Source organism: Balearica regulorum, chromosome 32, assembly GCF_011004875.1.
Source record: "Balearica regulorum gibbericeps isolate bBalReg1 chromosome 32, bBalReg1.pri, whole genome shotgun sequence".
NCBI lineage: Eukaryota > Metazoa > Chordata > Aves > Gruiformes > Gruidae > Balearica > Balearica regulorum.
In genome coordinates this window covers 471797-483713 of record NC_046215.1, presented here as the reverse complement: position 1 = coordinate 483713, position 11917 = coordinate 471797, and the positions used below count along the sequence as shown (strand labels likewise).

Below are 11917 nucleotides of genomic sequence, written 5' to 3'. Positions count from 1 at the left end.
GGTTACCAAGATGCTTTCACACACTCAGCCCCATCCCCAGAAGCAGCAACGAGCCGCAGCCGCCTGTCCCGAGTGCCCAGCGAGGAAGGGGATCAGGGAAAGACAACTCAGTCTTGGTCCCAACAGGATTGTGTGGTGGAGAAGGATGCTGAGAGAGCAGGGGCATCCTGGGGACACGGGGAGCTGCCAAAGTTTGGGGGTGCCCAGAAGGAAGAGAAGGGGGTGCCTGAGTTGTGAGTGCCCCCCGCCTCCGCCCCCCACTGCCCGTGCTCATCCTGCAGGGAGCTGCCCCCAGGCTCCTGCTCCAAGCACTGCTCCAACTGCGCTGGCTGCAAATGGCCTTCCCGGGCAGGCAGGAATCAGGACAAAAAGCCCCCAGGAACCAGCACGGCCAGACTCCATGGTCACCCCCAAAGCTTTATTGAAGGCCATGGTGCTGTGCCTGGGCAGGGTGGGCTTGGGCAGGGCCGAGAGGGACATGTGCTGCTGCGGGATGGAGGAGAGGAGAGCGGGCAGTGTCTGCAGCAGGGCAGGGGCTCTCCTCTGGACTTCTTCACGGCCACAGACGCTTTGGGGTGTCCTGGTCCCACGTAGACTCATCCACAGGTCACCGTCCCTTCCACTCGAGCTCACACTGCAGTTCCAGCCCGTCCGGTCCAGCAGCACATGAACAGCAGCGATGCCCTGGCCATCGCACAGCCCACGCGTATGGCCGTGGCTCTTACCAAAGTGTTCCCAGCACAGCACAGTGCCATGATCAGCAGCACAGTGAACAGCAAAAGCACCAAGCAGCCGCTAACGAGCACCAGACTCTGATATCCAGGAAGGCGAGCAAGCGCCATGGCGAGCACGGGAGCCTGCCAAGTAACAGCTAAACAGCAGTGACAGCGATAAATACAATCTAGAACGTTGGAAGCAAACCTGTCCTTGCAACAACTTAAACATCCCTGTGCTATCAACACTGTTTCCAGCAGAAATCCAAACTTGAGCCCCATACTAGCTATTATGAAGGAAATTAACTCTGGCCCAGCTAAAACCAGCGCAGCCCCTTCACTGTCCCCCTGCTCCCTGGGCTTGGGCAGGGCAGAGAGGGACATGTGCTCCTGTGGGATGGAGGAGAGGAGAGCGGGCAGTGTCTGCAGCAGGGCAGGGGCTGTCCGGGGCTGTGGTGGGGATGGAAGGGGGGCAGAGGGTGCCAGAGGTGCTGTCCCTCAGGCACAGCTCAGTTTCATCTGTCCCAACCCAAAACCAGGGTCGGATGATCCCTCCATTGAATGAGGCTGGTGGGAAACTGAAGATCTCGACCCCACTCTCAGCATCGATGAAAGTCACCAGCCCCTGCGTGCAGTCCAGACAGACCCAGAGTCTCCTGGGGACCCGGGACAGGGAGGTGGGAGAAGAGGTGAGAGACACAAACTGCCCTTTCCAATGACACACGGCCCAGATCCCTCCTTCAGGGCTCAGGTCCTTATACCCCTTTCTGTACGCAGACTCCCTGGCCACCCCCACAGCCCACCAGGCATCACCTCCCAGCTCCCCCTTCACCTCCACCTCCCAGCAGTGCCTCCCCTCCCTGAACCCCTCCAGGCCCAGCACGCAGCGCCGAGTGTCAAATCTCCCAGGGGTGTCGGGCAGGTCCTGCCGTGCTCTTCCCCATCTCACACTTCTCCCATCCGCTGACAGGAGAAGTGCAGGATGAGCCGAGTTTGGATCCAGGGTCACCACGTCTGCAGGGGACAGGAGGAGGCAGAGCCTCAGGGGCAGAGCTGCGTCCTGGGCAGGGTTTGAGCCCCCTGGGGCCAGGCTCTGCCCCGCGGGGCAGCACACGGGGCATCTCCTTCCTCCGAGAGATGCCCATCACGGGGCCGGCCCCAGCACGGCCACGGCCCAGCTGGGTCCCCTGGGAACAGGCACCGGTGGGGCTGCAGCCCCAGCAGGGAGGAGCAGGGTGGGGAGGCAGTGGCTGGGTCTGGGCAGTGCACGGGCTGTCAGGGGGTGGGAGAGGGCTCCTCTTGGCCCCAGCGATGGCCCTCACAATGCCTTGCAAAGGCAAGAAAAGGGGCTGGAGAACAGGCTCGTGCCCTGGTCTGGGGGGTCTGAGTCCCCAAACACACCCAGGCATGGCCAGTCCCGTGCACTGCCCAGCCCAGATGCCCCTTGCACATGAGGAGAGGGAGGAGAACCACCCAGAATGGCAATAAAATATGGGATTACCTGGATTGTGGGGAAGCAGAAACTTTCTCCAGGCTACAAGGAGAGACAAGAGCTGGTCACATCCCCCAGCCGGTGCCCAGCACCTCTGGGCAGGGGCGAGGGTCCAGCCGTGGGCTGGTGTCCCCGAGCTGGCCACCCTGCCAGGCACATCGCCTTGGGCTTTCCCAGAGCCAGGGGATGCAGGGATGGAGAGGATGGGGAAGGAGGGAAAGGGCTGAGCACAGAGTGCCTGGAACAGGACCCCACGCTGTGCTGGAGCTCATAAGGACTTACCCAGTGCTGAATCTCTTTTCCCTGTAAAGCAAAGAAGAAAAAGATCAGAGGGGACAGATACTCAACCATAGGCTGCTCCCGCAGGAGCAGGCAGAGTTTGGATAGAGTCTAAATTGATTCTTCGTGGGGAGTGGGAAAAGACCCTCAAACTCGGGGAACGGCTCCCTGCCAGCCTGGCCACATCCCACAGCTGGTTGCGAGCACCTCTGGGCAGGGGCGAGGGTCCAGCCCTGGGCTGGTGTCCCCGAGCTGCCCACCCTGCCAGGCACATCGCCTTGGGCTTTCCCAGAGGCAGGGGATGCAGGGATGGAGAGGACGGGCAAGGAGGGAAAGGGCCGAGTACATAGCGCCTTGGAGAGGACCCCATGCTATGCCAAAGCTCACGGAGACTCACCCAGTTCTGCATCTCTTTTGCCTGTAAAATGGGGGGAAAAAAAAGATGTGTGATCAGAAGGGACAGAGTCTCATCCCCTGGCTGCTCCCATAGGAGTAGGCAGAGTTCGAGGCAGACTCCAAACTTGTTTTTCGTGGGGAGTAGGAAAATCCCTCCAAACCCCAGGAATGGCTCCCTGCCAGCCTGGTCACATCCTACAGCCGGTCCCCCGCACCTCTGGGCAGAGGGTGAGGGTCCAGCCCTGGGCTGGTGTCCCCCAGCTGCCCACCCTGCCAGGCACATCGCCTTGGGCCTTCCCAGAGCCAGGGGATGCAGGGATGGAGAGGACGGGCAAGGAGGGAAAGGGCTGAGCACAGAGTGCTGGGGACAGGACCCCATGCCATGCTGGAGCTAATGGAGACTCACCCAGTTCTGCATCTCTTTTGCCTTTAAAACAAGAAAGAAAAAGATATGTGATCAGAGGGGACGGATTCTCAACCCTAGGGTGCTCTCGCAGGAGCAGGCATTGTTCGCACAGAGCCCCAGCTCCTTGTTTTTGGGGAGTACGAAAAGTCCCCCATACCCGGCATGGCTCCCTGCCAGCCTGGTCACATCCCAAAGCCGGTTCCCAGCAACTCTGGGCAAGGGCGAGGGTCCAGCCCTGGGCTGGTGTCCCCCAGCTTCCCACCCTGCCAGGCACATCGCCCTGGGCTTTCCCAGAGGCAGGGGATGCAGGGATGGGGAGGACGGGCAAGGAGGGAAAGGGCTGAGCACAGAGACCCCAGGAAAGGACCCCACACCGTGCTGGAGCTCATGGAGACTCACCCAGTTCTTCAGCTCGTTTCTCTGGAAAGCATAAACAAAAGCATGAAGTGATCAGAGGGAACAGCTTCTCATCTCAAACATGATCATGATGGAGCATGCTGAGCTTGTTCAGACCCCAAACTGCCTTTTTGTGCAGTGGGAAAAGCCCCGCAAACCCCAGGAATGGCTCCCTGCCAGCCTGGTCACATGCCATGGTTGGTGTCTAGAGGTCTGCCAGGGGAGGGGGTACAACCCCGTACTGGTGTCCCCGAGCTGCCCACCCTGCCAGGAACATCACCTTGGGCTTTCCCAGAGGCAGGGGATGCAGGGGTGGAGAGGACGGGTAAGGGGGTAAAGGACCCAGCACAGAAGTCCTAGGACAGCACCCCACGCCATGACGGAGCTCATGGAGACTCACCCAGTTCTTCAGCTCGTTTCTCTGGAAAGCATAAACAAAAGCATGAAGTGATCAGAGGGAACAGCTTCTCATCTCAAATGTGATCATGATGGAGCAGGCTGAGCTTGTTCAGACCCCAAACTGCTTTTTTTGTGCAGTGGGAAAAGCCCCGCAAACCCCAGGAATGGCTCCCTGCCAGCCTGGTCACATCCCATGGCTGGTGCTGAGGGCTCTGGGCAAGGGCGAGGGTCCAGCCCTGGGCTGGTGTCCCCCAGCTGCCCACCCTGCCAGGCACATCGCCCTGGGCCTTCCCAGAGCCAGGGGATGCAGGGATGGAGAGGACAGGGAAGGAGGGAAAGGGCTGAGCACACAGTGCCTGGGAGAGGACAACACGTGATGCCAAAGCTCACAGAGACTCACCCAGTTCTGCATCTCTTTTGCCTTTAAAACAAGAAAGAAAAAGACATGTCATCAGAGGGGATGCATTCTCAACCCTAGGGTGCTCTCGCAGGAGCAGGCATTGTTCACACAGAGCCCCAGCTCCTTGTTTTTGGGGAGTACGAAAAGTCCCCCATACCCGGCATGGCTCCCTGCCAGCCTGGTCACATCCCAAAGCCGGTCCCCAGCAACTCTGGGCAGGGGCGAGGGTCCAGCCCTGGGCTGGTGTCCCCCAGCTGCCCACCCTGCCAGGCACATCGTCTTGGGCTTTATCAGAGGCAGGGGATGCAGGGATGGAGAGGACGGGCAAGGAGGGAAAGGGCTGAACACACAGTGCCCAGGACAGGTCCCCAAGCTGTGCCGGAGCTTACTGAGACTCACCCAGTTCTGCGGCTCGTTCCTCTGGAAAATAAAAAATAAATAATCTGTGATTAGGGGGGGAGAGCTTTTCATTCCAGAAGCACTCATGAAGGAGCAGGCAGAGCTGTGGCAGACTCCAAATTCCTTCTTTTGAGAGTGCAAAATCCCAGCAAACCCCAGGAATGGCTCCCTGCCAGCCTGGTCACGTCCCATGGCTGGTGCTGAGGGCTCTGGGCAGGGGCGAGGGTCCAGCCCTGGGCTGGTGTCCCCGAGCTGGCCACCCTGCCAGGCACATCGCCTTGGGCTTTCCCAGAGGCAGGGGATGCAGGGATGGAGAGGATGGGCAAGGAGGGAAAGGGCCAAGCACAGAGCACCTGGAACAGGACCCCACACCGTGCTGGAGCTCTTGAGAACTTACCCAGTGCTGAATCTCTTTTTCCTGCAAACCAAGAAAGAAAAAGATACGTGATCAGAGGGGACAGATACACAACCCTAGGCTGCTCCTGCAGGAGCAGGCAGAGTTCAGACAGACCCCCAGCTCCTTTTTTTGTGGGGAGTAGGAAAAGACCCTCAAACTCGGGAATGGCTCCCTGCCAGCCTGGTCACATCCCATGGCTGGTGCCCAGGGCTCTGGGAAGGGAGAGAGGGTCTAGGGGTCTGGGCAGGGGTCTGGGCAGAGCCAGGGGATGCAGGGATGGAGAGGACGGGTAAGGGGGTAAAGGACCCAGCACAGAGGTCCTGGGACAGCACCCCACGCCATGACGGAGCTCATGGAGACTCACCCAGTTCTTCAGCTCGTTTCTCTGGAAAGCATAAACAAAAGCATGAAGTGATCAGAGGGAACAGCTTCTCATCTCAAACGTGATCATGATGGAGCAGGCTGAGCTTGTTCAGACCCCAAACTGCTTTTTTGTGTAGTGGGAAAAGCCCCGCAAACCCCAGGAATGGCTCCCTGCCAGCCTGGTCACATCCCATGGCTGGTGCTGAGGGCTCTGGGCAAGGGCGAGGGTCCAGCCCTGGGCTGGTGTCCCCCAGCTGCCCACCCTGCCAGGCACATCGTCTTGGGCTTTATCAGAGGCAGGGGATGCAGGGATGGAGAGGACGGGCAAGGAGGGAAAAGGCTGAACACACAGTGCCCAGGACAGGTCCCCAAGCTGTGCCGGAGCTCACTGAGACTCACCCAGTTCTGCGGCTCGTTCCTCTGGAAAATAAAAAATAAATAATCTGTGATTAGGGGGGGAGAGCTTTTCATTCCAGAAGCACTCATGAAGGAGCAGGCAGAGCTGTGGCAGACTCCAAATTCCTTCTTTTGAGAGTGCAAAATCCCAGCAAACCCCAGGAATGGCTCCCTGCCAGCCTGGTCACATCCCACGGCTGGTGCTGAGGGCTCTGGGCAGGGGCGAGGGTCCAGCCCTGGGCTGGTGTCCCCGAGCTGCCCACCCTGCCAGGCACATCGCCTTGGGCTTTCCCAGAGCCAGGGAATGCAGGGATGGAGAGGACGGGCAAGGAGGGAAAGGGCCAAGCACAGAGCGCCCGGAACAGGACCCCACGCTGTGATGGAGCTCTCAGAGACTCACCAACTTCTGCATCTCTTTTGCCTTTAAAACAAGAAAAAATAAGGTATGAGACCAGAGGGGACAGATTCTCAACCCTAGGCTGCTCTCACAGACATTGTTCACCACCAGCTCCTTGTTTTTGGGTAGCAGGGACAGCATCCCATACCTGGGAATGGCCCCCTGCCAGCCTGGTCACGTCCCAAAGCCGGTCCCCAGCACCTCTGGGCAGGGGCGAGGGTCCAGCCCTGGGCTGGTGTCCCCGAGCTGCCCACCCGGCCAGGCACATCGCCTTGGGCTTTCCCAGAGGCAGGGGATGCAGGGATGGGGAGGATAGGAAAGTAGGCAAAGAGTTGAGCACAGAGCACCCAGGACGGGACCCCATGCTGTGCCAGAGCTCACTGAGACTCACCCAGTGCTGCATCTCGTTTCTCTGGAAAGCAAGAACAAAAGCAATAAGTGATAAGAGGGGATAGCTTCTCATCCCACGGCTATTCCTGGAGTAGGTGACAGAGCTATGTCAGACCCACAATTCCATCTTATTCCAGAGTGGAAAAAAACTCCCAAACCCAAGGAATAGCTCCCTGCAAGCCTATCCCCCCATCAGCCCACCCAGGCACTCTGGAGTTCAGTCATAACTTCAGGAGCCATCCAAACCCACGTCCCTCCCGGGGGGGCTCCTTTGACGGGAGGTTTTGCTGGGGGAAGGGGCCAGAAGGACTCACCCAGCTCTCGGGACTGCAGCACTGAAAAGCAAAGCCAGAGGAAGAGGGGGTCAGGACAGCAGCTGGCTTCATCCCTGGGAACATCTCAAGAGGGTCTCTTGCACCTTCCCACCAGCCAGAGATGGTCTGGCCGTGCTCCCTATCCTCCTGCCCACACCCCGCCATGTCCTTCTCCCCTTCCATCCTTTGCCCAAAGAGCTTTTTGGTGAAGATAAAACATTCTTCTGACACCACTTACCTTTCCTTCTCCACAGATAAGCACCGAGGCCAAGGAACACAAATGAAAGCACGAGGAATGCACCCACACCAACCATCCAGGGATGAGCATTGTGGAAAAAGGGAGCTGAGAAACAAGAACATCAGCAGGAAAAGGGATGGTTTTACAGTCCCGTCTTTGAGCAGAAGAACAAAAAGGCAAACGCCCCAAAGCTCTAGCTCACAAGCCCCTTGTCCTGGGAGCCCTGGCCTCAAGGGGACATAGTCCTCTCTCTGCCCTGCACATACCAATGCTCACCTGAAGCACACGAGGCTCCGGTTCTCTCGTGTGCTAAAACTGATGTGAAGGTGCCCAGCCCTTCCGTGCCCCCACACCCCACACCTTGCACTGGGAACCCCAGATCAAAGCTGCTCAAAGCACCTGAGATGTGCAGGGACGTCTCCTGCTCCCGGCTGAGGCGGCTGTTTCTGACCACGCAGGACCAGTTCCCATGTTTGTTCCTGGTCACAATGATGACGCCTTCGATATTAAACAGGCCTCTTGCATCGGAGGAATGTCTCAGGGAGACTGAGGGGAGATGCTGGCCGCTGGGATCTTTCCACAGCATCTCCGGTTGCGGGTACCAGCCGGGCGATTGACAGACCACCCGCATGCTTCCGTTCTCGAAAGCCTCCAGGGAGAGCTGAGGGACAGCGCCTGTGGCTGGGGAAGAGCCCGTGGTTTGGATGGACCCAACTCAAAGGCCATGACCGAATCTAATACCAGACACATCACAGGTCCCCCCAGGGCTGCAGGACCAACCACCAAAACCTCCTCAACTTGTGCAGGAACCACAGAGCATTGATGCCAAACGACCCCACATCTCCCACAAAGCAGCCTGGCAGAGCAAGACCAACAGCGTCAGGTCCCAGCCTTGGCTTGGTTGGCAGCCCCGGCTCTCAGCCCAAGGAGCTGCTCAGCACCTTGTCCCCAGGGACTTCACAACATCACCAGGACACCCTTCACACACACCGTGTACACCCAGCAAAGCCACCACATCCCTGCAGCTCTGCCCCAAAACCACCTCCAGCACCACCTGCGTGCTCCCTCCTGGGCAGGCACTGCAGGCAACAGCCCCCTCGCACCCCACCTCTTTCAACGCCTCCTGTCCTGCAGCACCTCATCCACACACCTGAGGATGGGACAGAGCTCTGGGAGGGACACACAAACCCAGGGACACTCGCACCAGCCCCTGCAAACACCGCACCGGACACAAACCTGACACCTCCAGCTTCACTGTAGCTTCTCCATAAGAGGAACCATCTGTCACAGTGCAGATGTACTGACCATCGTCAGAGGGTCTCAACCAGGAGATTCGCAAGTCCAGGTGTCCACTGGAGAGACCATCTCTGACCAACTCTGTCCTCCCAACATATTCCTCCATCTGATCCCCAGACAGGTCCTCTCCATTTCGGTAGTGGTGCACCGTTTCAGAGACGCGATGCCGGATCCACCGGACTTCAAAGGTCCGCGCGTCCACGCCAGAGGACAAGTGACATGGCAGCATGATGTACCGCCCCACGGCGGCACGGAGAGGGTGGTCTGGTGCCACGACTCTGAAGTCAGCTTGGTGATGGAGAAGGACACAGAGACACGGAGATTGTGCCTACGTTAATTTAGGGGCATTGCATGGCAAGGGGAGAGCTTGGCGTGACCTTGGTGCACGCTCCATCCCACGGGCGTTGCTTTGCCCTCCCCATGGTCCAAAGAGAGTGGAGAAAGTGGAGAGGGAGTGGGAGGACTGGAAGGAGAAGGAGGTTTCCTGGAAGCAGGAACGAACTCCAGAAAACGACCTCCACCCCAGCCAGCCCTGCTGCAGCCAGAAACGTTTGAGGGGAGCGCTGCAGGACGGGACCGAAGGTGCCCCCAGGGCAAGGGACGTATTGCAGAAAGAGCCCAAGCGAAAGCGAAACCCATGCGGGGCCCAGCTCTGGGCTGGGCTCCCCCCACCCCACGGCAGCTCCCCTCCCCAATAGCTGCCCCCCAGAGTGGGCAAAACCCCCCTCCAGCCCTGCAGGATCCCTACCTGATCCCAGCCGCAGGACGTGGAGAGTCACCAAATAACTCAGGAGGCCCCCAGGGAGCCACATCTGGGTCCGGAGCTGGAGAAGAGGGAGGGGAAGGGAGGCAGAGGGAGGGTGATGGGGGGTTACAGCTGGTGGAGAGGGGATGGGGAAGAAGGGCTGCACGTGCCCCCAAAGAGGCTCCAGAAATCCCACCAAACCACTTGCACCAGCACCCCAGCGGCAGAACAAACCGTTGCTCCAGGGCAGGACAGGACCGCCCACGGATCCCTGGTGCAGCCCTCTGCTCTGCCCCACTCCCCCTCACCAGCATTTTTTCCAAATCCCTGACAAGACTCTGAAGGAAAGGAAATATTCTAAATCCCTTGTGGAAAGAAAAGTCACTCACTGGATGGGCACGATCTGCAGGAGGCACCAGGCTGCCCAGTAAATCCAAATCTTATCCGGTTTCAGACCACAGAATTACTTCATGTAACTTGGTGTAACTTCATGCTCCACCCCCCACACAATGAACTGAGGTTCTGCATCTACATCACCAAGTCCGGATGTATGAAATAAATGTCCCAGGAGGAACCTAGGACAAAACAGCAAACGGAAACCAACTTCCTTCCTGTTCCTGCCTGAAGATGGGTGGGCTTCAAGAGTTGGAACATCCCAGCTGTGCCTGGAATGGAGAAATTCTTTCTCCGCTCATAAATTTCCTCTTCTGCTGCACCTAAAGCCACTCAGTTACCAAGATGCTTTCACGCACCAAGCCTGATCCCGAAAAGAAGCAACGAGCTGCAACCACCTGTCCCGGGTGCTCAGCGAGGACGGGGATTAGGGAAAGACAAATCAGTCTTGTTCTCAAGAGGACTGAGTGGCTGCTTTGGTTTTGCGTGGCAAGGTTTTGGTAGCGGGGGGAGGGTCTACAGGGGTGGCTTCTGTGAGAAGCTGCTAGAAGCTTCCCCTGTGTCTGATAGAGCCAATGCCAGCCGGCTCCAAGATGGACCCGCCGCTGGCCAAGGCCAAGCCCAGCAGCAATGGTAGTAGTGCCTCTGGGATAACGTATTTAAGAAGGGGAAATAAACCTCAAAAAACTGGCGGCAGCTTTTGCAGCCGGAGAGAGGAGTGCGAAGATGTAAGAAACTCTGCAGACACCCCGGTCGGTGAAGAAGGAGGGGGAGGAGGTGCTGCAGGCTCTGGAGCAGAGATTCCCCTGCAGCCCGTGGTGAAGACCATGGTGAAGCAGGCTGTTCCCCTGCAGCCCGTGGAGGGAGGATGAGGGGGTGTAGCGATTCCACCTGCAGCCCGTGGAGGACCCCACGCCGGAGCAGGTGGAGGCACCTGAAGGAGGCTGTGGCCCCGTGGGAAGCCCAAGCTGGAGCAAGCTCCTGGCAGGACCTGTGGACCCCTGGAGAGAGGAGCCCACGCCAGAGCAGGTTTGCTGGCAGGACTTGGGACCCCGTGGGGGACCCCACGCTGGAGCAGTCTGCTCCTGAAGGTCTGCACCCCGTGGGAGAGACCACGCTGGAGCAGTTGGTGAAGAACTGCAGCCCGTGGGAAGGACTCACGTTGGAGAAGTTGGTGGAGGACTGTCTCCCGTGGGAGGGACCCCATGCTGGAGCAGGGAGGAGTGTGAGGAGTCTTCCCCTGAGGAGGAAGGAGCAGCAGAGACAAGGGGTGATGAACTGACCACAGCCCCCATTCCCCATCCCCCCGTGCTGCTGGGAGGGGAGGAGGGAGAGAAATGGTGGGTGAAGTTGAGCCTGGGGAGAAGACAGGGGTGGGGAGACATGTTTTAAGATTTGGTTTTATTTGTCATTGCCCCACTCTGTTTTGCTTGGTAATAAATTAGATGATTTTTTTCTAAGTTGCTTCTGTTTTATCCATGATGGTAATTGCTGAGTCACCTCTCCCTGTCCTTATCTCAACCCACCAGCCTTTCATTATATTTTCCCTCCCCTGTGCAGCTGAGGAGGGGAGTGATAGCGCGGCTTTGGGGGTCACCCAGCCTCCAGCCGGGGTCAGCCCAGCACAGCAGCATAGAAGGAAGCTGAGAGAGCAGGGGCATCCTGGGGACACGGGGTGCTGGCAAAGTTTGGGGGTGCCCAGAAGGAAGAGAAGGGGGTGCCTGAGTTGTGAGTGCCCCCCCGCCTCCGCCCCCCACTGCCCGTGCTCATCCCGCAGGGAGCTGCCCCCAGGCTCCTGCTCCAAGCACTGCTCCAACTGCGCTGGCTGCAAATGGCCTTCCCGGGCAGGCAGGAAACAGGACAAAAAGCCCCCAGGAACCAGCACGGCCAGACTCCATGGTCACCCCCAAAGCTTTATTGAAGGCCATGGTGCTGTGCCTGGGCAGGGTGGGCTTGGGCAGGGCAGAGAGGGACATGTGCTGCTGCGGGATGGAGGAGAGGAGAGCGGGCAGTGTCTGCAGCAGGGCAGGGGCTGTGCGGGGCTGCGGTGGGGATGGAAGGGGGGCAGAGGGTCTAGGAGGTGCAGTCCCTCAGGCACAGCTGGGTTT

General features: G+C 58.9%; 2 protein-coding genes across 2 annotated transcripts in view; both read right to left on the bottom strand.

Moving 5' to 3' along the window:
• LOC142598919 (butyrophilin subfamily 1 member A1-like) overlaps window positions 1-9847 on the bottom strand; it is an 83490-nt gene extending 73643 nt beyond the window's left edge. The window contains exon 1 of the mRNA XM_075738353.1: window positions 9806-9847. The gene's annotated coding sequence lies outside the window, so the exon portion shown is untranslated. The remainder of the gene's footprint in view (window positions 1-9805) is intronic.
• LOC142598920 (butyrophilin subfamily 1 member A1-like) overlaps window positions 1-11917 on the bottom strand; it is an 81641-nt gene that overhangs the window by 63410 nt on the left and 6314 nt on the right. The window contains exon 8 of the mRNA XM_075738354.1: window positions 2215-2247. Coding sequence (XP_075594469.1) covers window positions 2215-2247 — 33 coding nt within the window. The remainder of the gene's footprint in view (window positions 1-2214; window positions 2248-11917) is intronic.